This window comes from Branchiostoma lanceolatum, chromosome 3, assembly GCF_035083965.1.
Source record: "Branchiostoma lanceolatum isolate klBraLanc5 chromosome 3, klBraLanc5.hap2, whole genome shotgun sequence".
Classification (NCBI taxonomy): Eukaryota; Metazoa; Chordata; class Leptocardii; order Amphioxiformes; family Branchiostomatidae; genus Branchiostoma; species Branchiostoma lanceolatum.
Window position 1 is genome coordinate 14,934,973 of NC_089724.1, and position 27,995 is coordinate 14,962,967.

General features: G+C 40.9%; 3 protein-coding genes across 3 annotated transcripts; 1 reads left to right on the top strand and 2 right to left on the bottom strand.

The window, feature by feature from the left end:
• Positions 1 to 210: 210 nt before the first annotated feature.
• LOC136430511 (F-box and leucine-rich repeat protein 13-like) lies at positions 211 to 6,704 on the bottom strand. The gene is made up of 4 exons (XM_066421191.1): positions 6,608 to 6,704; positions 4,411 to 4,565; positions 3,810 to 3,976; positions 211 to 3,498 (listed from the first exon to the last, which is right to left on the bottom strand). The coding sequence occupies exons 2-4, from the start codon at positions 4,559 to 4,561 to the stop codon at positions 2,323 to 2,325; spliced, it is 1,494 nt and encodes a 497-aa protein (XP_066277288.1). The 5' UTR covers positions 4,562 to 4,565; positions 6,608 to 6,704; the 3' UTR covers positions 211 to 2,322.
• Positions 6,705 to 6,980: 276 nt separating this feature from the next.
• LOC136430513 (protein TEX261-like) lies at positions 6,981 to 14,644 on the top strand. Its single transcript, XM_066421194.1, has 6 exons — positions 6,981 to 7,128; positions 9,873 to 9,952; positions 10,593 to 10,746; positions 11,326 to 11,393; positions 11,857 to 11,998; positions 12,390 to 14,644. Exons 1-6 carry the CDS (start codon positions 7,059 to 7,061, stop codon positions 12,503 to 12,505), a joined length of 630 nt encoding a protein of 209 aa, XP_066277291.1. The 5' UTR covers positions 6,981 to 7,058; the 3' UTR covers positions 12,506 to 14,644.
• Positions 14,645 to 15,209: 565 nt separating this feature from the next.
• LOC136430512 (stanniocalcin-like) lies at positions 15,210 to 27,698 on the bottom strand. Its single transcript, XM_066421193.1, has 4 exons — positions 27,247 to 27,698; positions 23,216 to 23,367; positions 17,194 to 17,402; positions 15,210 to 16,806 (listed from the first exon to the last, which is right to left on the bottom strand). The coding sequence occupies exons 1-4, from the start codon at positions 27,362 to 27,364 to the stop codon at positions 16,650 to 16,652; spliced, it is 636 nt and encodes a 211-aa protein (XP_066277290.1). The 5' UTR covers positions 27,365 to 27,698; the 3' UTR covers positions 15,210 to 16,649.
• Between the last annotated feature and the right edge of the window lie 297 nt (positions 27,699 to 27,995).

A 27,995-nucleotide genomic window follows, 5' to 3' on the forward strand; every position in this document is an offset into this window, starting at 1 on the left:
ATAAGAAAGACTGCTGAGAAACTGGCGAGCTCCGCTTTTTGCATACAGTATGTGGGTGGCAAGAATGCTCGCTTTGCATTTGAGGGTGGCAGGTTTAGATCTTACTTAATACTTTTAAAATGGTACATGATTCTTCTTTTGGATGGCATTGGCTTGAGAAAGAGCAAACAACACTACAAGTAGACTAGACCCCTGCTGTAGTGTTTGCAATGAATGAATGAATGAATGTTTTATTTCCGTGTCCTGCGACAAAAGTCGCCCAGCCCATACGGGCTTATAAGACACCATACATAAGAATACATAAACTTGAGTAATGGAAGAGGTACAGTAGTAAATAATGATAATCAGAAATAAATCATAATAATAGCAGTAATGAGTAACAAAATAATATGAGCATAATATAGTGGCAATACAAAAAGGGACACACCTGGTACAATGATTCAAGTCAATTCAAGAAAGCAAGTGGTAAATGAACATAAATTTAATTCAGATCAAAAGTTGTTGAAGGTAACACACGTATATCAACTCAGTATATAACAGTCAAAACAGTATATTACAGGGTAGAGACAAAACCAAACAAAGCCAAAACTAGATGCAAAATAGGATCAAATCATTCCATTGAAGTATTTTTTGTTGTTGTTGCTGTCTTGTTATGAGTAGATGTAGTGCTTACGTTCCCTCCAAGCCTTTTGAATGTATGAAGCAATTTCAAATACCCCCTCCGTGAATAACCAGTTAAGTTTTGTTTCATCTCTTTCCCAAATGATATCAGGTCTCTTGTTGTACATTTTGTTGAACAGTGTTTGGCGTAAACTGTCGTAAAAAGGGCAATAAAATAGGAAATGGACCTCATTTTCAATTTCATGTAGATTACACAGTAGACAAATTCTATCATCCTCAGGAATGGCATTAAATCTTCCTGTTTCAATAGACAAGGGTAATATGCCCGCTCTCAGCTGGGCACACAGAGATCTCTGGGCTCTTGTAAGAGGGAGTGTAACATATCTCTCCGGAGAGAATGAGTCTTTTATCAGTGCATACGTTCTTAGTTTTGGCTTAAGCCAGAGCTCATAAGCCCACTTTTGTTCATATTGCGAGAATAATACATCTTTTGTGAGTCTCGTGTCGCCTCTTAACCTATTTTGAAAAACATGTTCTTGTTCTGATTCAAAGAATATTTCATACAAGTCTTTACTCCAGGGACCATTATTTCGCAGGTCCCATCTAAAAACCTTCTTTGTAATCCTGTCGTCAGACATATTCACTAGCCTGTTCCACATAGCCACCATAGCCCCTTTCCATCTAACTTCACACGGTGTCCAGCCCATGTCACCATTTATGGCATGAGTGGGAGCAAAGCTGTGAACGCCAAGGAAGCACCGAATGGCTCTATTCTGAATAACAATGCTTTTGTCATACTTTTTAAAACCCCACACACCCGCAGCGTAATCCAGTATAGGACAGACACATGAACTGTACAGTGTAGAGTAGGCTTCATATCCTAAGTCTTTTAGGACTTTAACTTTGCCAAGTATACCTCCCAAGGCCCTACCCGCAGCATCTGCAAGAATAGTGGTACCAGGGGTAAAAGTCATATGCTCATCTAAATGGAGACCTAGGTATCTATATGAGCTTGTATACTCAAGTTTCATTTCTCCAAACATGAACTCATAAGTGCTACGCTTAGTGCCACGTTTTCTAAAGTGCATAATTTTTGTTTTAGACTGGTTGATCATTAGCAACAATTCATAGACTTTGGTATAAGAAAAGAAGGTTTCAAAAATATATAGAAAAGAGTAACCATCATTGGATAATCTAATTTAGCAACTGTGCATCCAATATATCATTATGAGTTATACATGATATAAATATTCATTCTAGATTTATCTTTCCTTACTAAAGCTTTCTTGTGATAGATACAATATCTTACTTAGCACAATAGAATTGCACTGTTGTATTGACCACAATATCAAAAGTTCAATACACACTAAACATAGAAAGGACCAGCATGACTATTCAGAGAATAATGTAACATTGTTCAAAAGAAGTACCTTTGGAGCACATAAATAACTTTATATTTATGTTTTTTGCAAAAAGTATGGGACAACTTTAAAAGTTAGATTAAAAAGAGATAAATATTCAGCAATAACTTCCATCACCTAATATATAGGCTGTAATATAACCGTCCTTGGAATAAATTTACATGATACATGTACAGTGACAAAGACAATAATGTATTTTTTGTTTATTTGTTTAGTCCTAAAAGTTGTAAAACAAAGAAAAAAAGACAGTAGGCTCTGCTTGAGGTGTTGCCAAAAAATTCTATGTCCATGTTATCTCCAGCTGAAAGTGTTGATTTGCAACAATCTTCATCATCTGATCATAGTCTCTCCTCATCACTTCCTTACAGTTCAACAGGACCAGTCTCTGGAGACAATTCTTCCCTTCCAACAGCTCAAACATGCTTGAGCCCGTGATGTTGTTACAATCGATCAGAGCAAACTCTCGAAGCCTGGAAAAGCTGTTGTGGTTTAACACATGCCTAAACAACTGATCAGTGAAGCCTTCCACATTTGTGATCTCAATGTTCTCGATCTGATGACTGCCTTCAAGAACAATCTTCAGAGTTTTAGGTAATGTTGTCTCATGATCATTAGAAATGACCTCAACCCCTAGCCTGAGGGATTTCAAGTTGCTAAACAAAGCGGTCAATGTGGCGCTTTGAGCACGTTGAAGTTTAAAGCCGTGACAGCTCTCAAGGGTGAGCGTCTGCAAGTTTGGACAGAACTGACCAATGGCAATGACATCGATGTCGTCATAGCCATATAAGGTGAGGGTTTCAAGTCCATGGCCAACACTCTCAAGGAGAAACACAAGTCCCTCACTGAAAGGTACTAGAGAGTCTGTACAAGATACCGAGAGATTTCTGAGGCGTGTTAGCTTGGATATGTGCTGAAGTACGTCACCTTCAAGGTTCTCGTTAAGTATGAAGATGTACTCTAAGTTGGGACAGACTAGATCAACTATTTCAAGAAAACTAACCGGCACCACGAAATCATTGACTGTACCACTACGTATCTGGTAAGGTGTGGTTGCCTTCCCTTCTTTGAATGCTTCTTCATGTAAGGCAACCAAAGCATCACACACATCGTTGTGTAGTAACTGCCTTAAGTTTGGCAGTTGCCTCAATGCATGTTTAACTCCTTTGATGGTCACTCTTGGGTTGAACGACATATCTAGACTGACTAGCTTTTTACACCCCTGAATATTGTTTCCTCCCCCACATAGGGAAACTATTCCCTTTTCTGTTACGTTCGTCTTACAGATGTTGAGATCTCTTAGGTGGACGCAGATGGCGCCGATGGTTCCAAGGACGTCGTCGGTACAGTTGGTGGTGTACAGGTTGAGATAGACAAGTTTGGGAAGGTAACTCAGGGCCATGGACATGGCGTAGGAGGTCAGGCGGTTACATCTGGAAATATCCAGCTTCTTCAACTTCTGTAAAATTAAAGAAATAGAAACACAAATTGTTTGTATCAAAGCCCTATAGAAAGAACTACAACATCATGGAACACCTCACTCACATAACACAACTCCAGAACATAAAAACAAACTTCAGCTTAAATGTCTTAAAAACGGTGCATGTATATCTTGATAAATCTTGAAGTTTTCAGTGTGCTGTATTAAGATCTTTCACCAGTCCTGTTTCTTAACAAATAAATGTACACTGAAGGAAAGAAGAAAACTGCAGAACGAAAGAAAACATGCAGAAATAAACCACAGATACATTTGAAGAATGTGCTTCCCACCTTGCATCTGATCTGCACCAGCTTGATGATGGCATCTGTCATGCAGCTGCTACACTTGCCCAGGTGCAGACTCTCCAGGTGCTGGTGGATCATCAGGTGCAGATGCCTCCTACTCAGCTGTCTCTTCTGGACCAACAACTCTATCAGCTCTTGGATCAAATGGGCAGCTGTAAAAAGGGGAACAAGACAGCGAATGTTTTTTAAATGTTTGAAGCATCAGTCAAACCAAGTTGGTCAAACCCCCCCACAACATGCATGCAAAGAAATTCTCCAATCAGACATTAAAAGAAACTTGCAACAGTTTCTGGCTGGTATGTTAGAAAATGGAACAACCAGAAAATGTCACTCGCATTAGGACTTGGAGCTGGCATTTAGCTTTAATATCACTCAGGAAGAATCAGAAAACTGATCAAAAGCTTGTTGGTAAGAGGGTATGAAGTCTTTATAACGTCACTTATTGTCACAGATGAACTTTCGTTCAACTATAATTACAAAATTCTTAGCCAAAGAATCAGCTGAAAACTTGAAGTGAGTGGACAACCTTTGATCATTATCTGAGTTAGTGTCAATGTGTAAAACTATTAGAATATTTGTCACTCACGTAGTACATCAAAAGGCCCAATGATGTACATGAAGTTATACTGGTCCAGGTAGTTCTGGATGTAGTCAGCAGCCCATAGGGAGTCCATGTGAGTAGCGATGTTGATGATACTCAGGTGTTTCAGGGTCCCTGGGCTGCCTTGCTGAGGCATGGTGCTGTAATAATGCAAGGATCATAGTTCACGACATCAGTGCCGTTAAAGTATAGCAATGAGAGAGAGAGAGAGAGAATGGTTTATTGATATAAAAAGCATTTGCAGCACACATGCTGAATTGCAGCCTTTGTACAAACGTCCGTCCTGTACATATTCTCAGGACTTAATAAAATCAATTACACATTGAATAAAAGTGTGTCAATAACATGACAATAAAGTTAGGCGTCTATGTTAAAAGTCAATCTAAAACATTAATATTCATAGCCATTTAACAGCAGTCATTTAGCAGGCTGACGCAATATGGGAGAGTACTATTTTTCATGCGTTGGGTCCGACACTTATACTGACTGAGTTTCATATTGTTCCTGAGAGATCTCTTGTGTACGTCCCCCCTGCTTGCTGGCAGCCAATCTCGATATCTGTCGCTGTTCTTGAGGGATTGGGCAAACCTAAGGCAGAGCTCGTCGCGTCTGTTATCTAATCTGGTAAGGCCACTGGTGTTCAGAGCCGTGTTGTAACAGTCATATTCGGGGCCAAGTATTACTCGAAGTGATCTTTTCTGCACCCGTTCGATCTTCAATGACAGATCTCTGGTCAGCCCAGGATGCCATATCACACACGCGTACTCAAGAGCAGGCCGCACAAAACCAATGTAGATAAGAATGAGGTCACTTGTGTCCAGTCCATGTTTCTTCAGGATTCTCAGCACATAGAGTCTCTTGCTAGCTTTCCCGACGATCGAGGTGACATGGTCGGTCCATCTCAAGTTGTGCTGGAGGATTACTCCGAGGATCCGCGCTGCCTGAACCACTTCAAGATGAGAGGGACCGATAGTGATTACCGGCGGTGGGGGTGGGTTTCGTAAAAAGCAAAATACCATCACTTTACACTTGGTTGGGTTCAGGGTCATGAAATTTGCATCTGTCCACTCATTTAGACCGTCGATGTCATCTTGAATCCTCGGCGCTGTAGACACATGTCGTGATTCAGCAACAGATATGTCGTCCACATACTTAAAACTGTCAGATGATGTTTCATGACGTGGAAGGGCATCATTAACTAAGGCGAGAAAAACAAGTGGACCTAGTTTTGTACCTTGAGGCACGCCACACGTCAGAGTTTGCCAATCCGACACTTCGCCCTGATACCGTACACGCTGTCGCCGCTCTGTGAGAAAACTACTCACCCAGGGAACGAGGGAAGGACGGACACCGAGATCCACTAACTTGCAGATGGCAGTTTGGTGGTGGACGTAGTCAAACGCACGAGAGAAGTCAGTGAGGACAATCACATTACTCAAACTGCAGTGCTGCATACCAAGATGTAACATCAGGTATACCATAACAGTAAAACCTCCTTGGGTATGCAGGTACCAGTACAGAGGTTTACAGGTCAGGACTCCTGGAAGGTCCGAGGTTCAAACCAAGACTGGTGCATTACTTTATTACCTTCTCCGAGAAGGTTATGCAGAGTCTGAGGGTAGCGTTTGTATTTGTCATTTTGTGTGTGTAAAGAAGCAGAATAACTGGAGAAGGCCTGGATGGATTGTCTTGATATTTGGTAGGTGGGTAGATCTTGATGAGACCTGGAAATGATTAGATTTTGGGTACCCCAGCGGCTTGTCACGATACTGCAGCGGAACTTCCTGTTTTGATATCTCGTGTTCTGAACATGCTATGGAACTGATTTTTTAGTGGTAAATAGTTCTTTGGTCAGAGATAGGTTTGGGCCCCCTGGTGGCTTTTTTGGAACTGCAGGAGCAGGTTTTGCTTCATACTTTGAAAGGGAATAACTCAAGAAGGGCATGATGAATGGCCATGATTTTTGGTAAGTAGATAGCTTGATGAGTAGATAGAGTGATGATGTACATGATTAGATACTTATTATGCAAATAGTCTTAAATCTATAATTTCAATGGTTGAATTAGTCTTGCTCACAAATGTCTTGTTTTTGTACCAATTTACACACGTACGATCAGGGTTAACCTTCTTGATTTAACAATACTCCTTTAGGTTCAAGTCGAAGAAAGGCCTCTTTACCTACCTTCTCAAAGTTGTGCGCTACCCCTCAGCTCACGCTTTACTATAACCTGTCTCAAGTCAGCTCGACATATACAATGCTATCACGAGTTGCACAACACGGTGCAATACACAAATCTGAACTTTCCCTGAACCCGGAAGTAAGACACAGGCCACTCCACCGCACAACTGCATGACGGGATGAATGGAATACGCCATTTACTTTACAAGGTAACAAATTTCCTCTTAATTTTTATGTTCAGAAGAAAACTATCTTTTAACAATTTTGATAGATTTAGTGTATCAGGAGAGATTAATACGATATAGATGAAAGGTTTACTTCGGATCTGCAGTTTATTCAGATATTTTTAAAACAACCCTTCGTTATAAAGTGGTATAGCCCAAAAGACGTGTTACACAGGGGAGTTCGTTTTCATCCGTTCGTCGGTCGGTTTTGTGACAACGTCGGCATCAAAATGTGGTTCCTCTGGCTCCTGTCCTTCGCGTCCATGGCCATCCAGATGATCTTCGTAACCCTGGCTATCGGTGAGTGCGATTATTTTGGTCTGTAGTGTCGCTAATGTCGCCAGGATGGCTGAAATTGTTTTGGTGACGTGGTGGGAGGGGGGCGACAAGAAATTAAAGCGAAAACGTCTACAGTCATGGTTTGACCTACAATTTTATTTTGCTAACTATACAGTACGATAGTTAAGTTTGTTTATCCCTGGGCTGGTATGATAAACTCCCTATTTTTGCATTTAGAAGTAGGTTAAGAATAAGAGGAATTAGATTAGGACGAAGGTGAACAAGAAAAGTGTTTCCAAGGGTAACAGGTCAACTCGCCCCAAGTCCAACTCGCCCCAACTATTTACGACCAACTCGCCCCAATTTTGTATATTAATCAGGGCTTATCAAACTTGGTTTTATATGCATATATCCTACTACTAAATATGACTTAACATGCTAACAAAGCTTCGTGACTCTAATCCTAACATTCTCTTCTCTGTTCGGCATTTAACGCCAATGAATGCCGGGGGCGTCGGCGGGCTAAAGTAGCGAGCGGCCCGCCGGGTTCACCGGTACCTGTGCCCGCTCGCTGTAATCTCAAGCATGGCTCACTGCTGACTCAAATTATTATTCAAGTACATGCTCCACTGTACGCCTAGTTTCCTAGCACATAAAGTAAGCCAACAGTATTTCGGATCGCCATGCTTGAGACTATAACTAGCGGCCGTGCACGGTGACATGGCGGGCCAACATGCCGACCGGGTCCGCCAGCGAATCCCGAGTTCGTTGCTATAAAATACGTGCCCAGCAACAACAAAAATATGTTGAATAAGAGTCACGAGGTTTGTTGACATGTAAAGTAATATTTAGAAGTACGAGTCATGCACATAAAACCAGTATAAAACCAAGTTTGATAAGCACTAATTTGGGGCGAGTTGGTAGTAAATAGTTGGGGCGAGTTGGACTTGGGGCGAGTTGACTAGGATTCGCTGTTTCCAAGGACCTCCTTGGTGTTTCAGTTTCTTTGTACTGTACTTGTATTTGTAACAAAAACATCTGTACCGTATGAGCATGCGATGCAAGTTAAGCTAGCTTCAACCATTCCTATTAAACCTTGCTTGAACTGAGGTGGTGTATTTTGGAACAATCATACTGATGAGATTACTGTGGTTTGTTGTAGTGAAATAACTACTAGTATAATTATTTTCACCATCACCGATCCCTTTATTCAATGTAGGTTATACATGTTAATTTACTAGTATGATAGTTATAAAGAATAATGACAGACTAAGATAAAAAGATTCAATGTAATATCTATGACTAGTGCTCTGTTTATATGCTTGTCCAGTACATCACCTCCAATATATCATGATCACCTTCAGCAGTATAACACCTCCAGTACTGTAAATGCATTTAAGCTCGCATGGTTTTTATTTCGGGGGAAATGTAGTTTGCGGTGGATTTATGTTTGCGGCAGCCCTATAGTTACATACTGCTACAGTATCGGACAAAAATTGTTGCGGTGGTTTTAAGTTCGCGGTGAAACGGTCTCCGCGAAAACCGCGAACATAAAACCACCGCGAAAATTTCTGCATTTAAAGTATATCACCTCAGTACAGAAGTATTGTTGTCGCTGTGTCTGTTTGTGTTTTTGCAGTTATTTGCAAACGCTACATTTATTACTAGTAGTAGTAGTAGTAATAGACATGTGTCACCACAGAGTGATAGAAAGTGAAGGGCGAGAGGTCAGAGTTGTGGGGAGTGACAGAAAATTCCAAAGTAGAGTTCAAAGTAAGTTAGTAGAATTATTCATTCCAGGTCATTGAGTCAATGGAAGAGGCTAATTCACGGGGGTGTTGTTTTTTATTACTCTCTATTTCGAAGTAAAATAAAGGCCTGGGTTGACTTGACTTCTGCAGTCATATATTTTCCATTCAGTGCTGGTCACATAGTCCATAAAGTGACAGGAAGTGATCAATGGACACATGTAATGTTAATAAAAATCTTTGCACAATTGATGACCTACAATTGAACAAGACATATGTATGACTATGACAATCTCAAATTTAGTCTAAATATTTCACAGAGGTATGTGAGCTTTGAATATTTTTTATTGTAAGGGATATCTGATTATTCATACTCACTGAGAATCATTGGTCTCTTCGAATTCAAGAAGCTATTGTGTAGAATGTCATTTTTTTCTGTATACTGCAGAAGAGCCAAGTGTATGGAGACAGCAGGGCCAAGTGTAATATTGACTTCCTTCACTGAAGAAGAAGGTCCACTGTATAGCAATCCACTTACAGTTCTCAGCCTAGTATTAACTAAATTGGCTCAGGTCCCTGGGGTAATCTGGAATTCGATAAAACCAATTTTTAAAAGGCAGAAGTGCCCACATGGCAAAGAGAAGGATTGTTGAGCTCTATGGAATTTATTGCCACCACAAATTGACATAAATCTGCAATTTATTGACTGAAAATAAGGACTGGGAATTTCAAATTAAAACCAGTTTTAGACCTTTTGCCCCCCCCCCATAGAAAGATACATTTTCCATCTATTGTAGATTTGTACTTGTATCATTCTGAAAATTTCTTAGTTACTTTAGAATAATAATCATGTAGTACATGTATGTTTAAAATGTATAGACTGTCACATACAGTATGTGAACTATCAGCAGCATTATTGCTGTAACATGTTCCTTTAGATATTTAATCATCACGTAGAAAACTTAACTTGGTGTTAATTCATTGTATTTTCATGTGAATTGTACAATTACCTTGCAGCTGCTGGTCTGTACTACCTTGCTGAGCTGGTGGAGGAGTACACGGTGCTGACGGCAAAGGTCATCAAACTCATGATCATTGTGAGTCTCCACATGAAATGTACTATTGATTACAGAACTTGAACTCATAATCCAGTGTAGGGGTAAATGTCAGTATGACACTTATGTGGTATCTGTCTTTTATGCAATATGCTTTTGTGTAAGTTAACTTCTAATTATTAGTAAGTTTTTTTCCTTGCCACCAATACAATAAACTTGATGCTTGTATCCTAGCTAGTTCAGCAGGTGAAAGGTCAATAGTAAAAGCCTGCCATGATATTTGAATCATTGTTGAACTTGAAAAGAAATCTCAAGCCATGTTATGATAAACTTTCAGTCTGTGAGGCTTGATCTTCATTTGACAGTTTTGACCACCATGACATAAAGACATAAAGTTGGTACATGTATACTGAAATGCAGTAGAATACAGATAGTAACTATGGGCAACATTATATGTAATTATTTAATAAATGGCTAGCCCATAGTAATTATCTAATAAATGGCTAGATCATAGTATTTAGTAATTTAGTAAGCAGTGTGACACATCACTTGTGCAAACCTATCTTACCCCAAATAAGTTTCAAAATCCATAATGTCAATTTTTTTTGTTACAGCCATTTCTTGATAGTCATTACCATGGTGATATTTTTTATTACCACCTTTGTTTTTCTTTGTTCCCTAGGGCACAACTGTTGTGTTTATTGGGCTGTGGCTGTTTGAAGGCATGCCCTTCATGATGATTGGCTGCGGACTTTTAACCAACGCTGTCTTCGTCATGCTGCTGGGAACCTTCCCCTTCTTCAGTTTCTCTTCACCAAGTTTTATCCTAGGAGTTGGTAAGAATGAGAACTTCATTTTGTCTTGACTTAAGGATGCTGTTTAGAACAGTTTTAACCTGAACTCTTTTCAGCATTTGATATTTATTTGGTTCTAAAGTATCATTTACATGCCTTCTTAAGCAGTCTCATTTGTCACTTTGTCACATTTTGTAAAGACTGAAAACCTTAAGAATTGTGGCAATGTTAGATTGTCGCTGATTTGAACAAAAGCTGGTCAGACTCGCTGGTGATTGTCATGTATGGTCACACAAAATTGTACATGCTGCAGCAACACCCCCTGTGGGATAAACAGAAAACTGCATGGTACTAGCACCTGATACTATGCTGTAACTTGGAAAGAGGTATCGCCAGAGCCATACAGGCTTTTAGTAAAATCATAAGAGTAATTGATATTTTGTACTTGCCAGAATAACTTATGTATTGAAAAAAATGATACAATATATGATAATGACAAAAATCAATGATTAGATATGTATACAGTCTGATTAAATATAAAATCCTCTTGATATAATACAGATAGATGCTTAGATAATCTTGATTAAAATTTGACATGTCAATCTTTTTCTGTTGCACTAGTTCTGGTGGTGGTGAATCACTACTTGGCCTTCAACTTCTTTGCTACAGAGTGGCACCCATTTTCAGAAGTAAGTACCAATGTTCACTTTTCTTTATCTTAATACAGTGTATCAATATATATCTGCAAGAAATCTGTCAATACCAGAAGGTGGTTTTGAAAGATATCTTTCCTTTTGATGCTACATGATATATATATTGAAATGAATGAAGAGCACTAAAATATAGGAATTAAGAAAATCAGGGTGTCAGGATTTGTTTTCAAATCAAGTTAGACTGCCATTTCAGTCAATTTACATCTCTGTTTGTCTTTCAATGTTACAGTGTACACACGTAAGTCATGGGCTATTTCACAGTATATATGAATATGGTCACCTTTATGGATGTATCTTCCAATGCCATGACGTTCCTAAACATATTTCTTTACATATTTTCCAATGCTATGAGATATCTTACTAGTACTAGTAGTAGGCTATTTCACTGTGTTTTTAGGAAACATTTATACCTTTACATATTTTCCCATGCTTTTGCTAGGTCCTGGGCTATTTCACAGTGTGTTTGTGGCTGGTTCCCTTCGCCTTCTTCGTGTCCCTGTCAGCGTCTGAGCTCACCCTCCCCACCGTCAACCAACAACAACAGGGACAACAGAACCAGTATCAAACTTTCGACAATAAAGGTCAGCCTATAGACTTTGTGCAGTTAAGTTTCTATATAAGTACATACAGTGGCCTTGTGTTGGCATAACATTTAGGGTGTTTGGTCCAAAACCCCAAACATCAGATCCCCTGATATGCCACCGATGTTGAGGCTATGAGCCCATGGGAAAGGCACTTAACACGACTTTTTTCAATCCACCCATGTGTAAAAATGGGTACCTGACTTTGGTTGGGGAGATAAAAGGTGATGGAAGGAGAGGGATGGACTCCGCTTTCCAATACCGTGCCTTAGACAAGGGTGGATTAACAACTCACTGCCCCTAAAGGCTTTGGGATTACCTTTACCTTTTATACGATGTTATGATGACAATTTTTTTCTTTACTTTTTTCTTTTCTTTTGTATCATTACAGATGATGTTGTCACCAGCTACTTCACCAAAGGTAGAAGAAGCAAGAGGTCTGGCCTCTTGTCCCTATTTGAGTATGCCAAAGACTCTGTCCTCCCAACTCGAGCAAAGACATTCTAAGACTGAAGAAGCTACAAGACACAAGAAGTCATGTGTCTCAAGTTTCGCACGGTTCTAGAGGATGTGGAACACACAACAAAGTCTCCAAACAAATGATTTTTTTTTTCTAAACCACACTTCGATAGTTGAGAAGTTGTGTTGAGTTGAGTTTTGCTTGCATTGCTAGATTTGAGAGAAATGCAATGTGACAAGGCCATGTAGCTAAACATAATATAAGGCACAGACCTGTATCTGAACAATTCAACAAAGTTACTTGTGGTCTTCAATGATGACAGAAATGCAAATGAACACTTAACACTGAGTGTTTGATATTCAGACTTTTAATAGGTTTCTCAAGCAGCAAACCTATGCTCACTTGATCGTATATCAAAGATGGCGCTGATTTCAACTCCTATACAATGTTTTTGTCTCTTTGCAGTGCTAGATTTTCATCTTTGTTGTAGAAACCATGCGTTTTTAGTCACAAAGTACATGTACAATTAATAAGTATATGCTCAAGTGTAAGGTTTTTTTCCAGGTACAATACTGGTACATCAGCGTTCCGGTATCTTAGACCTGTACCAAAAGATTTTGTTGGTATCGTACCCTGTACCAGTAAGCGGCTCTACATTGTAACCATACCATTCTAAATGGTAAGTGTATGTCAGTAGAGATTGCAATCTGGAAGAATCAATGATTTTACCGCTAGAGATCGCGATTGGAGTCTCTGTCGAAAGGACATGAGAAGATGCTAGGAATGTGTTAGGGTACCGCTGGTCTCCCATTTATAGATGCTGAGTTTTTAGTCAATCCAGTGATCTAAACTGACATGAATCAAAGTTGAAAACTACAGTTTAAGCGAATATCCACATGTACAGAAAAGTTATCAGTATCTCTACTGGTAGAATCGCCAATTGTACTCAAATCTCAAAGTGTTTTTTTTGCTGGATTTTCCTTTGTTATTGTGTCCACTAAAACATGTGGTAGAGAATGACATCGAAGTGTGTGTACTAGGTGAAGGATAAGTTAGTATTGCCTAAGATTTGATTGGGCTTGTGCAGATAGCATTGTTTGAAAAGTGGTAAACGCAAACCTAAATCACTGACTGTGGAATTTACTATATGGATATACAGTATCATATAGGTATGTGTATCCGGGTACACAAAGAATTGCTTTAGAGCATTGATGCCCTGCATAGGTGATGTGAAAGATCATGTAATGTACAGAAGTATGGACTAAGTTTTTCTGTTCAAAAGTTTCATAAGGTTTTTGCAAAGAAGGAAACGAAAGGTTGGGATATATGATACCTGTACAAAGTTGTTTTGATGCTGGTAAAGTGAAATATATTCATACTTGTAAGGGCGTAAGATTGTATATAGTCTATGATGTTGCAAGTAGCTCTATGACCTTTGGTAGAAAATACAGGTTTTGTCATTGCTATAACTTTTTTTAATGATCACTGCCATTCTCTGCATCCTGACAAAGTGTTTCCAGTGCCCACAGCATTTTTCTATGCTATTGATTATGCCATATAGAATGATGTATAGCCATAGGTGCAATGCTTCTGTTTTTAAAATAAAGTAAAGAATACAGTTAATATGTGTGAGGTGTTTTGCAATATGCTGAATGTATAAAATTGAAATAACTGCTAAGTACTAATCTGTGGCATTAGAGTTTTCAAAAAAGGTAAATCGAGGGTAAAATTCTCATTTTGTCCTGTCCTTGGTGCTGATTGGCTATCCTGTGAATGGTGTTGATTGGCTGTCCCAGTGCTATCCCCTCCACTGGCTGTATTCTTCATGCTGATTGGTCACTATTAGTATTTCCTTTGTAAACAATGCACTGATGAGCTGGTGTACCATTTTTCTCCCTGTCTGCATTACATAGCCTGAGTGAGTAGTCGGGGTGATATACTTCGAGGTGTTTAAAGTTCTGCAGTACATATACAAACCGCTAGGTGACGCTAAAAAGCCACCGAATAACATCGTCCACACTTTCTCGCCCCGTACAAGGTCTCCTAGCTTCCATGTATGCTAGTAGGTGTTTGTCTGCATTGTTTGTATGGAAGTGTGAGAGGGATAGCAAAGGGGATTTTGTGATGTTTCGGGATAGCTAATTTCTGCCGTGATTCTTCGTAAAACATTATGAAACAGCTGAAGACTTATTGTGTCTCATTGCTCTTTAGTTTACGTACGGTAAGTCCGTTGAGTACGTCATACTCTATCATGATTTCATGTAAAGTATGGATCAACTTTATTTCATATTCAAAATTGCCACAAGGTTTTGTATAATTTGTAATAATAATGAGAATAGGTATTCAATGTTTTTACCAATCGAATTGTGACAACATACGGAATTCTGTTCTACTGCAACGCGTTCACGATTCGACAAATTCGTTAAGGATCAGAGAAGAGTTGGAAATGGAAAAAAAAGAAGTAAGTTATAGAAAGAGCTTAGGGAACGTAATAATACTAGCATTACAACAAAAACTGATCCTCGATGGTATCTATGCACCACAATACTCCAACTGCTTCCAAGAACACGTTACAAAAGTACCCACAGAAATTTACTGTCCAGCGGAGCTCTTCAGTACATTCGTTCAACCAGGGAGAGGCGTAGCTTATTTCCTAATCCTCGATCGCGAGGGTTTTAAGTATCTCTGGCACCACAAGTGCCTCTCTGTTTCCAAGAACACGCTGCAAAACAATAAAAGTACCCACAGAAATCCAATACGAGTATCTCCTTTATTTGCGCGATAGTAAATCCCTTTGGTACATTAGTCCAGCCATCCTGAGACATAGCTCATTTCCTGTGTCGAATTCGTTTCTTCTGTAGCTGTTTACAATCGTGGTTGTTAAGGAGACCTCACGACTATGTCTGGCCCCAAACTGATTACTGAACCATCAAGGTTTGCACTTACTCTGGCTGTAGCCAAGAACTATACTGTATGATATGCTCCAATATACGCCCTTAACTTTACTTACACATTATATTAGCTCTCTCTTTATAAGCTACGATGCGTACATTGTTTAGTAACAGCAAACGTTCATTTCCAGATTCAATGGCGTTAGAATCAGTGACATTTCTTACATAACATTGACGTTATGTTCCTTAGATAGACTCACCACATACACCCATTCCAGCCGGCAAGTAATTTTTCTCTTTGTATGGGTAGTCCATGTACTCACCATGGCTCAGGCACAATTAGTTCTTAAAATGATCAGTTCTGTAGCCAGGAAAAACTGTGGCCTGCGTATTATACAACGTTTACATGTTGTTGCTTTAAAGTGCCCATTTCAGTATGTTCCGAAGCACAGGGAAGGTTTCTACTGAAATACGTATGGTTGAAGTAGTTCCTAAGCGAGAGAACGTAGCTAGCTAAGCATTAGGAAACTTGTTTTGCATCACCATCGGTGCATTCGTTGCCTTGCATTGATACATTTTCAAGAGAACAACACGATGTGGCGTTTTCGCATCATTGATTCTAAACAGCACAGTACTGCAGTCACCACTCTTTACCAACACTTCATCAATAAATATATTCAGAAACAAACATCATAAGTTCAATATTCCGTATATTTCATCTGTATAAATAATTGATCAACGCTCATTAATTGTAGTTTTCATACAACCTCAAAAGTCTCTTATCAAGCATACCTATTCATTCAAGTTACCTTCTCTCCAATAATAAGAATGATAGTACAATTGTAGTTGTAAAAGAATATAACTCAAACGTTAGGTCTGTAACTACGTCTTTCATATCAGAGCTCGCAATTTTTCATATATTTGTTCCTAGTACTGGTATCAGTATGGCGCACATACTGCCATTTTGTATGACGTTTATCATCATATCAATAAGCTTACACTTTATTTCCGCACACAAACTAAAGCGCTAGCGCTTACCAAAAAGCTTTCGAGCAGACCTTCAACAGAGACGGGAGCCGATAACGACTGCCGGGCACCATTGACCCGTTGATTACGTCACACTTACGCTCAGGTCAAGTGCCTGATCATGACGTAGGCTTTGGGTCAAACCAACTTAAGAAGGACCAGAGCACAGGTCCAAAACATATTGGTATCAAAGCGCTTAACTTTACGTACGGAAATAGAGTGTAAATTTATCAATATATTTCCATTTTGTTTGTCTTTAAGGGGACGATGAGGATCACTTTCCGAGTCCCCTCATCAGGCTGAGTAACCGTAAGTCGTGGGAGGAGAAGAGGGCGGGGTTCCCGCCCAGGATGTCTCTCAGGATCCGGTGCACGATGAAGCGCACCGTGCGGCCGCACTGCATGGCTGTCTGCACAAGCTGCTCTCCGGTCCTAAAAACGTACAATCCACTCATTAGTCAAAGTAACTCGCATATGAACAGTGACACAGATATGCATGAAGGTAAGAATCTAATATCCTTTTCGGATCATAAAACACAGAAAGAAAAAAAGAAAGACGACGAATGCCAATGAGTCCGTCAACACTCCTGTGGATAAAGTCATTACTATAAAGTTTGTCGAATTTTTGGTCGTGCCTTTCTACCGACTTTTGCTCTACCATCGGAGTCGCGTGTCTTGAGGGTCACGTGTCCATGGGTACTGGGCTTGTCATACTGAAGAATGCGGTTCATACGACGGAGATTTGTTAGTGTTTGGACAGTAAAACATAACGTAGCAGAACAAAATAAAGCAACTATAACATTGTTGTAGATAACATACTTTTGAGTTAGGTCAGCAGATGCCAGCGTTGCCTCTAGCGGACCAGCGTTGTACCGCACCATCTTACAGATGCCATAGTTGGAGAAGCACTCCTCCTCTATCGTCAGCACCAGGCTGCCCAGGCGGTCACAGTCCTCCAGGTCCGGCCCCACGATCTGTTGGAGCGTCGCCGCAATGCAGCTGAAGGACCCCTCGATCCACTCTTGGCCCTATGAATGTGATAGAAAGAGTAGATAATTGAGACGTGAAAAAACATTTGATCCCATTGGATTGTATATCATCCACTTCAGATTTCATCAGTGCAGTTACCAGAAACATGGATGGATGGATCCTTTTTTTCACGGCATCAGTCTGGTCACTGCTGTAATTACTCTCAAAGAAGAGAAGGAAGTGGGATAGATCGTTAATTTGTCCTGATTAATTGTTAGATCGTTGGAAGGTATCAACCTCGGCTTGGAGAGTAGTCGTAATAGCCACACGAAGGCGACACTGCTAGAATATACTTCATTTTCGAGCAGTTGTAAAGACATTGTGCGATGACAGCACCGCTGTAATATAACTGGTGTAAAAGACAGAAGGTCGGTAGATATGCGTACAAGGTCAATACAAAGTCACTCTCCTCTTGTATGACTACACATGACAGTCGTTAAATGTATTTTCCGACAATTAGATTTATAGGAACGGGCTTAAAATGTCTATAATGAGAGGAAATGGCACGAGTCGAATGGTTCTATGCACTCGCCTGTCGGGTTCTCTGGCGTCAAGCATCGTATCTGGAAACTTCGCTAATGCCTAATGGACACTTCACGCACCGATAGATGGCATTAAGCGACAGGAACCATTACCCATAATGATATGACTGAGCTGTTTGATCATCACTCAAAAACCGTGTATGTATGTGTCCTCAAGCATACTCGCAGAAAATTATGCTTCTAACTTTTTTTAATCCTAACTTTAATTGAAATTCTGGCCAACTTGTACGACAGCCATGTATTCTGTATTCTATTTTCAGCTTTGAAATGTCTTAGATATTGAATAGAATACGAACTTGAGTCACCCTATTTCATATCAACAACTATGAGAAATAGATTATTTCGTGAGGAGAGTGAAGGAAACTATCCACATCAGGACCCATCGACCTTTATTGAACCGGGACGGGGCCGATACCAACTTTTAACCAACTTTGACCCCTTGCTCACGTCTCACGTCCGAAACGTCTTGTGTTCTGACCAATCGTGTGGTCAGTTATCAAGAAGACGACCAGAGGACCTGGTAAAACATTAGGTGAGTCCAATCCTTGTGTTGGAAAATAATTAAACTTTTTCTTTCAACAATGTTACATACCAAAACAGATGAACCTTCTTGATAACATAAGAAATAGAATTTATGCTAACATTTAGCTCTGGGTGGTTTTTACAGGCACATGTCACTGTGCCTTTGTACTATTTAAATGTACCGTGATTCGGTCAGTTATTCCAAGATTGCGAGAAACAAGCACTACAATCAAACGGGCACAGATCGATTATGTAAGGTGTGAGTTGGATGTCGTCTCTCTAGGTCTGTTTCTTTCCGGCCAGATCAACAGAGAATTCAATGCAACTCACTTGGGTATCAGACACATTTTCTACAGGACAGGGAGTTTTTTAACTGTTCGTGGCAACTGTACATGTTTAACTACACAAGGAAAGTATGGGGAAATCTTGCGATGAGGCCTGAAGGGGAATGACATTGGAACGTCCTTTAGAACTCTAATCGGTTATTTCTTAGCTAGTATTAAACAGAAATGTGCTCTCTCAAGATTAATGAGACGTGCATTGCAGCAGTACATCCTGGTATGTATAAAAACATCAATCGTCTACCTTTCAAAAGAAGAAAGAAAATATAAGGCAGATATTCAATTCATAACTGGAACATCTGTGGTATGTATTATGCAGGCAGCAATGATGATTGCATGACTGCTTTTCGAGCGTGTCACTAAAAAATACAAGCTTTTATTCATACGTTTTGATAGGTCAAACGTCACTTCTGTGTCACATTCAGCACAAAGCAAAGTCAAGGCTGTTCATGACCGTAAAGCTCACTCCGCGCAACTCCCACAGACCACACAAATCTCCTGCCGTCTGCAGGCACTTACGATTTCAAACCAAGCGTATATGGCCTCTGTGACCCGTTCTTTCACGTGCCCCACCCCCTCTCTATACCTCTAACCGGGTCGTCTTTAACCTTCAATTTGCTCAAACTTTAATCATCTGCCAGAGCTGGCTTAGATGTAAAATCTCGAGAAAGGTCATTTGGCAAACAAAAAATCTATCACGTGTTTGGATTGGCTGATAAAGGTTATTCCCCCCGAATGTATTTCGTGTTTTGATTGGCCGATAAAGGTCATTTGATTAAAAAAATGTATCGCGTGTTTGTGTTTGCAATGGCTTGGAAATGACATTCGGCAAAGAAAAAAAATGTATCATGTGTTCGGATTGGCTGATAAAGGTCATTTGGCAAATAAGCTTATCACGTGTTTGGATTGGCTGATGAAGATGTTACGTCTGAGCTCCATCGACTCCCCCTTTTCTGCTACGGCAAGACGCCATGGTCACATTTAAACTATTTTTCTTTTCAAAATTATGGTGACGGCACCAGTGGAAGAAATGTGTCTCCAAATGTGTAAACCTCTTTCTTTAGCAAAGAAGCACATCACAAGAAATATCAGTAATATAAATGACGATGATGATGATAACTCCAATTAACGTGGAAACCTCTTTCTTTAATTCACTACACGTGAAAGTAAGATACATTTAACTCTGTACTGATGAACTTTATCTAGAACAACGACCTTAGATGTGCGTTCCCTTGATAATATCCACGTTGGCAGACGTACGATTGTGTTGATATTGGCAAAGTTATCGCAGCAGCTACGTTTTTTTTGGTAGGTCGTTGGCACCATTTCTCACTTAACCCCATTTCTCTCTTCTCATTGCCTCCATTCGTAAAGCATTCGTAAAGTGTACTTCAATGAAAAAGAAAGGCAACCTTTGCGTCTGCTTTTTGGCGTGCTTAATGATTATATTTCTTGCAATGACGTGGTCAGAGGTTTTAGATTTGTGTTCATTGTGTCTGGATGTTTGTGGTGGTGTGTGTCCGTAGTTTTGTGAATGCAGCGGAGTAACAGGAAGTGAGTGGAAAGATGGTGTCACTGCAAAATTCAGTCCTGCGGGAGTGACAGAGGTGGTAGAACTAGTCTTTAACCAGAAATGACAGACTTTCTAGTTCATCGGGTCAATGGTAGATAGATAAAGTATTCCCCGCACCGAAGGTGCATAAGGCGGCGCCCATCTCCATTTCTGTAGCCCTGGGCCACACAACTTTTGTGCAAGTCACTACAGCAGGGGGCTAGTCCACTGGTAGTGAAGTGTGTTTAACTTCCATACCCTTTCCCAAATGCTGAGTGCTAAGCAGAGAAAGCAGTATGTACCATTTTTTTAGTCTTTGGTATGACCCGGCCGGGGTTCGAACTCACGACCTACCGCATGCAAGGCGAACACTCTCCCCACTAGGCCATTGCACCGGTAGATAGATAGGAGGCTTCTAATTCACAGGGAGGTAAATCCTTTTTTATCAGTCTATTTGTGTTTGCGCAGTTATATGTGTTTTTATCCATAGTCACGTCCACCTTGGTATGACAGGAAGTGATCGATGGATACATGTAATGCTGACCAAAACCTCTTTTGGCATAATTGATGAACTACAATGAACCAACACATACAAGAAACTCTAAATATTCACGGATGCGAATACTTGTTTAAAATGTATCCTACCAAGACCGCATTGCGCCAAAGCCGTTTTAACGCGTCTAAATATACATCAAAGCTATTCCATCTTCCATTAACTCTTATATCATTACAAGATTGAGAATCGAATGCAGCTGTTTCATATGGTAGGCGCCTAACTGACAGTTCGCCAAAGTAGTGCGCACAGAAATCATTTCACATACCAAATATCATGACAATCCATTCGTTGCTTTTTGAGTTATACTAAATTGGACCACAACCAAAACCACGAAGTCAGAAACACCCGCTATAGTTACAACCTTCTTGTCGAAGGTGGCAAAGCAAGCTCTGTGGTCCAATAAGTAGCAGAAAGGCTAAGCTATAATTAGTAGGTGACAATCGTGGCACTTCCCTGGCATCTGGCACTGTTTATCACCTTGGAAAAGTCAACGTTGGCCAGAATCGTCTGAGACAAAATACGATCCGTCGTAACAGACGCAGATGTCTTGCGTTTGATTCTTAAGGAAGTCAGTGACCTTTTCCTATTGCAGTAGGCGCGTGAATTAAAAGGCAATTTAAAGATATTTTGAATCATCGAAGACAACGACAATCCTGATAATTGTGTGAAATTCATTAAAATGAAGTACGTTCGAATTTTGTTGCAATTACTATAGTAGATTGTCAACGTTGTAGCACGGCAAACTATTGACAGTTCAAACCGCGCTGAACACTGACCGAAGGCCGTACCTTGCACCTTTATATCCTGTCTTGATCGAATGTGAGCGGAAATCCCATAGCAACAGGGGCTACTTGATGCATGTCTGATGTGCTCAATCCATCTGGTGACAAAAAGGCGTATCTAATTCCCTTAAGGGTGATTTTCCATCCGTGAGCCACCCACGCCTCTAGTCGCCTTTTACTCGGATCAATCATAGTATTTGGGTGTCGCTCATGAATGGTAACTACCTTTGCCTAGAAGGTTATGTTTTTGATACCGTTTGTAATGGCCCGATGGTGTTTTGTTTTTTGTTGAACATCGCGATTTAAGAAGCTATGGACGGATTGTTATGAAATATTTTGATCTATCAAATATATGATGACATTATAGGCCCTCTGGTGGCTTTCCCTGGTAGTGCAGCAGAGCTTATGTCTTTTTGTGTGTTGTTGTGTATTTGACGTGCAACGTTCATGCTGACATAGATGGTAACAAGTAGAAAGACCTACGTCTAAAGCTTCTGATCTAATGTCCACAGTTGAAATAATTTTCCAGTATTACAAGTCGAGGTCGTTTAAATCATGTTTTACGATGTTTTGTTCCGTCAGTGTGAGTCAAGCAGATTTTAATATGTCCAACGCCTCCCTCAAGACAAATGTAAACAGAGTAAAATCATTTGGCACTTCAAGTCAAATTCAATCACGTAAAACATGTCTCACGTGTGCCATTATCCGTCAATACTGTTATGTTCCGAGCATTGTTGGAGGTACATGTAAGATAGAACAGAGCATAGGTAATGCAATTATTTGATGGAGTACGTTTTTCGGGCCATTAATTTGTGAAAGGCTGCATCGTCTAGGGCTTTGATCATAGTGTGTACAATCTTGTTGCATTTGTGTTTTTACAGACTAATGATTTTATAGATCATCACGACTACACATGACCCAGATAGGAGAACACAGGTAATTGATTGGGCCTGTTGTGCGGTATCATCATAGGGCAGGCAGGTCGTAGAGGTCAATACCAGGTATACATCTCTCGCTGATGAAGATGGTATAGGCTGTCTTTGAGGGGCTACGTAGTACAGTATGTATAGTATTGTATACCATTATATTTTGATACCAAGACGGATTGGAATAAAAGGAAACATTTTTTGTACTGACTGTGTTATCCCAATATCAACTACAAAACAACTTACCCATTGTTAAATCTTTTTACTGATTGTTACAGTTTGCTTAAGCGGGAATTACATGTCAAAGAAGGAAAACCGTCGAGCGTCCAGAAATCTCTTATCGGTATTTCAACGAGGGATCAGGGATTTACAATAACCTTTCATTGACCTTACGGTGATCTCGATGATCTTTCACTGTCTTTCCAATGATCTTTCTCGTGATCTTCAAAGTCTTTTAAAGATCTTTCAGTAATCTCCAAGGTCTTGGAATGACCTCACGACGATTTTTTCATTAATCTCAATGACCTATGCTTTTTTTTAAGTTTCCGGTTGCCTAACGGTTTCTGTCCTGCGTAAAAAACGGTACCTTACCGATTCACTGAAGTTGTTGGTGTTCCGGAAGAAGTTCAAGCAGAGGTCGTACAGGCCCTGGATCAGACAGGTGTCGTCCAGCTCCAGACACAGGAACACGTCACACACGTTTTCTGCCTCCGCCTCCGAATGTAGACACTGCTGGATCGGACCTAAAGTAAAGGACATAAACGTTTTTTTTTTTCTATTTACTTAGCACATAGCAAAGCTACAATAAGCAAAACCAATAACAAAAATAGTAATATAAATGTGCAAGGGTGGTTGAAAGCTTGCAGGCTTATATGTTGGCCAAGTTTGATGATTATAAAGGATAGCTTCGTGAAGGGTGTAAGATAGGCCATTTACATCAAAGCCCTCCAACTCTCTGAACAGGGACGGGGGCGGCATCGACTTCTGGGCATCCCGAGGTCACGTTAATGAAAAGTTGGCCGGATGAAGGTCGATATTTAAGACAGTCGAAAATTCGTATGATAAGTGATTCTTTCTTCCTACTGGCTTAAAAGGCTATGAGATTTACAATGATTAATTCATTCGTTCCTTCCTTCATTTCTTCCCCTTGTGTGACATGTTCGCCACCTTGTTGCAACCCCTCTCTCAAATGCTTGATGTAGCAAGTCTGGCGTTACTCTATTGCAATTTCCGCGGCAGACCTTCACTCGCTTGTGCCTCAATTTCGAACTCTCTCTGCAAGGCCACGTTTTGCCGCTTCCATAGAAGCAAATCACCCTTTCTTTTTCGATACTCCACTTATTAGGAGGAAGTTCCACGCTAAAAGGCTTCTTACATAGAACTACACCTTTATGGAACAAGCCTCCTCGTGATTGCTTCCCTGATGGGTACAACCTTAAACCTTTCATGTCAAAGGTGAACAAACACCTTTCACCACAATCTAGTACAGACTACAGTAAACGTGTAACCCAAAACATATGGGCTCTTTGAACCTTGTTTTGTGGTGAATTTGAAGTAAATAAAAAAACCCGCTACATAACAAAATGTGCTACAACCTTGAAAAAGACTTCGTGATCAAGCACCTTGATTTTGCTAAAATAAGGGACCAACGGAGCACTCTCGAATGTTCCTTGCATATGTAACCAATCACGGGCGTATGGATTTACATCCCACCCGAGATAACGTCCCCAGCCGAAGCTAGGTACTCATTTTCATCTGAGTCGTGTCAGGGTGTAAATGTGCCTTTCCTAACTGCACAACAGTTGGGGCCTGCTAGGGATTCGAACCCAGAACCTTTAGATACTGAGTCAACAACACTAACCACAAGACTATCTTACCATATCGGTAGGCGCCACCTGAGAGAGCGCCGGTCTTAGTTTCTCATCTACCAAGCGGTTCGATTTCCATTTGTCATGTGGGGTACCATGACGCAGACCATGACAGGATACCTGCGCTTTCCCCGGCTGATTCCCTCCGTTCTAAAGCGTGATGGACATGCCAATAAGAGCTCACTAATTCTAAATGTTACAAATTGCACGCCTAAAGAGACTGGCAGGATAATCTAATTATTACCATCATTTTTTTGTCTTAGGTGCGTAATAATGAACATACATATACGTGCTACTGATCAATCATCTATCTGTTTCCTACAGTATCCTGTATGCTCCCTCTTTTAGCTCTGTTTTTGGATGATACAAATCTAATTGTGAGAACATCGAATCGGCCCAACAGATGACATAATGACATCACTCGGACTAGGTCTATGGTATCGGTAGGAGTTTTTAACTTGCGGTCAAGTACCACTGGCACAAAGAAGTAGGCGCTTTTTCCTTTATATAGAGAGTGCATCTAGCCATGACACAGATCCTTGGCGGATAATGTATCACACTTAGTTCGCATAAGAGAGTCATGAATATTAAAACAAGCAAATCGAAGCCTACAGATATCAAATATTTGCCCAAGCCGACTACCTAGAACACCGGAAGTCGATCCCGGCTTCACCACGCACGCGACTTGGTCCCAGGGTTGTGTGTACCGAGTCCCCAGGGGACGAGGAGACACAGGCGTCTGTCCTGAGTTTTTGCGAGGCCCTGAGTCGCATTATTACAGTCGCCAGCATGCCGGGACAGAACCCTTTACGACATCGTAGATATCTCATTTACGACTGCATCCGTACCGAATTACGGCTCTCTCTAGTCGAGTCAGCACTATCCAGGTCGTCTTCATCAAAAATCTATAATTTTTTGTGTGGGCGCTTTTGAACGGCCTTCATTGCGACGCGAGTATTTCTTTTTCTCCGTCTTTTTTTGCTTGTTTTTCACGTGTGGCGAAAGTTCATGCCCTAGACATGTGCGAAATAGATTTTAAGGGATTAGATGCTAAGAATAGACCAAGGAAGTGAGAACACGTGCGACTTTCTGAGGTGAAGTCTGCGGGGAGTCTAACATCGAAATTGTCACCGGACCGAGAGAACTAAAATCATACCTTCTTGTGTGTGTGTTTGAAGAACAAGACATGGTTTACAGGCGAACGATTGGAATGGCATTTCCTTTCTTCAAAGAATTTGAAAGCGGCACTTTCCTGAATTCATCGAAGCTCACGGCGATAGTTTATGGTTGGATACAAGAGACGGTTCTTGCGGACTCATGGAGGGTAAATGAGAGTAAAGTCAATCTGGATACATTAGTCCTAAAGACGTTTGACAGGTTCCAGAACGAATACTGGGTTACGCGTTGACCTGTGGGCATGTGTAACAAGACAAGCTAACCCCTAAGGGTAGGACCTTGTCCCGAGGAGTTATAATTTTTGACACTTTAGGAAGCAATATATAGGCAGAAAATTAGTCCACCGGCACTGTACCCACGTTAGTACTACAACTCTCATTTTTTCTTCTTATTTCATGCCGGCTATAAAAATACAGATACAGATTTCTGAAAGCAAAAAAAGGTAAACGTGCCTTTTCAAGAGATTCTGGCAAGATACTTAGATATGTTGATCAACCTCTCATCCGTGCCTGCACGCGAGTTTGCCGCTCTTGTACGCATTTGTTCTGTTTGACGTCCCTTCGCCACTCTTATCTTTTCGCATCCTTGACAATTTTGCACTTGTTTTACATATGTCACTGACGGCGTTTTCAGTGCCTAATGCTCTATATTACATGGGCGAGGCGGTATTAAAAAGTCGTAAGGTGCTTAAGTTTCTTTTTTTTTTAAGTACTTGAATTACATGGGAAATCGTTAGCGTCTCATGAGTATAGATTGACTTGTGACTTGAACGAGAGATTTGTTTTCTTGAGGGAAGCTCACATAATCCCTTCAGTGGACACTGTCAAACAAAACAAAATGCTCTAACACTCATGTTTGAACTAACCATAAACATCCAGGCGTGTGCGTCAGTAGTAAGAATTACACAAATAACCATCTGTAGACACCTAACAAAAACTCACATCGTTACACATAGTTAACACTAGGTGTCCCTAGCCTTTACAATTTACTCTCCCTTCTAAGAGCTATTTACCACTAAAGAATCATGAGGTCTGACTTCTACCTACCTGACCACGTATGTCCATCTGCCGAGAAATCGGCAATTACTGACATGTATCGGGTCAAATCAGGCTGTAAGGTTTGAACTATCGCAAACCGGGGCATGCCCCTACTCTTTTTCGAAAGGTGTGGTGGGTTCTTTAACGTGCGTGGGGTATGGACCTAAATTTAACGTCCTATCTGAGGGACGTCCCTAACCTAGGCTAGGTACTCATTTTTACCTCAGTGAAGTGAGGAAATTTGTGCGAAATACCTTTCCCAAGGGTACAACGTCGGGGCGCATGTCCAGACATGTCTTGGGGCAACCCGGGATCGAACCCGGGTCCCATTGTTTGACAGCCTAATGTTCTTACGCCACACGATGACCAAGACCTACGTGCGGTCGTACCACATATGCATAGAAAATATTAAGATAATCTATCAATGCATTCTCGAGTTAAAGTGTACACATACACACTAGTACACGGACAGACACACACACACACGCATATGCACCCGATACCATAACGTTTTTTGGTGAAGGTAACCAACGTTACTTACTGATCTCCGGGTCCGTTCTACGGTGGGGTAGTCTTGGAGAGACCCGGTCCACCAGGTAGGCACGGACGTCCCGCGATACTAGCAGACTCACGACTAACATCCAGCTTACAAACTGCATTATATATAAATATGTTGGTCAGCTTTTGTCTCTCTCCTGTGCAGCTGTTGCTAGATGGTTGCTGAATCGGCTGTATTAACCTTTGCCTTGATGTAGACTACTGACCGCGTGCTGCGATGATACGGTGATGACGGGGGTGTTCTAAGCTGGAATAAACGGTCGCGCTCCCGCCAGTCTACGGCTGTGGTGATTGACTGGCCTCGAGTACAAGAGAGAAGCTAGCGAGGTGGGGGACAGAATTAGAAGTAGCGAGGAGGCGGGCAGGCGGCTCGGCTTGGGTTACCGTTCGCACGTGCACGCTGTGCTCCCCGCGGTGTGGCCGGCTCTAGCGGGCGCAGCCGACATTTATACGGGCGTGAACATGCGCAGGTGGGTCCGGAGCCACGTCAGCGGAAATGGAAAAACTTTTCCCCACCGAACGCGTACAACTATCAATGTCAACCACCACCGCAGACTTGACTTTGACTGACTCGTCATTACGTATGCAATGCAGGAACGTTTCTCAATGGAACCCCCTCCCCAGGTAGGTTTCCCACTGGTAGCTGCATCATGCATAACAGGTTGATTCCTGAGATGCTGTAGCCGTGGGCTTCACGTGTTCTAGGACAATACCTTCTCCCAGCGATAAAAC

Bases quoted from the DNA above. Each gene is read 5' to 3' on its own strand.
- LOC136430511 (XM_066421191.1), bottom strand. From the start codon at position 4,561: ATGCCTCAGCAAGGCAGCCCAGGGACCCTGAAACACCTGAGTATCATC. The intron at 3,977-4,410 runs GTGAGTGACAAA...CCCTTTTTACAG, and splicing joins TGGGCCTTTTGATGTACTAC to CTGCCCATTTGATCCAAGAG. The intron at 3,499-3,809 runs GTGGGAAGCACA...TTAATTTTACAG, and splicing joins TGGTGCAGATCAGATGCAAG to AAGTTGAAGAAGCTGGATAT.
- LOC136430513 (XM_066421194.1), top strand. From the start codon at position 7,059: ATGTGGTTCCTCTGGCTCCTGTCCTTCGCGTCCATGGCCATCCAGATG. The intron at 7,129-9,872 runs GTGAGTGCGATT...ATTACCTTGCAG, and splicing joins CTTCGTAACCCTGGCTATCG to CTGCTGGTCTGTACTACCTT. The intron at 10,747-11,325 runs GTAAGAATGAGA...CTGTTGCACTAG, and splicing joins AAGTTTTATCCTAGGAGTTG to TTCTGGTGGTGGTGAATCAC.
- LOC136430512 (XM_066421193.1), bottom strand. From the start codon at position 27,364: ATGCAGTTTGTAAGCTGGATGTTAGTCGTGAGTCTGCTAGTATCGCGG. The intron at 23,368-27,246 runs GTAAGTAACGTT...CCTTTACTTTAG, and splicing joins TAGAACGGACCCGGAGATCA to GTCCGATCCAGCAGTGTCTA. The intron at 17,403-23,215 runs GTAAGGTACCGT...TCACATTCATAG, and splicing joins CCAACAACTTCAGTGAATCG to GGCCAAGAGTGGATCGAGGG.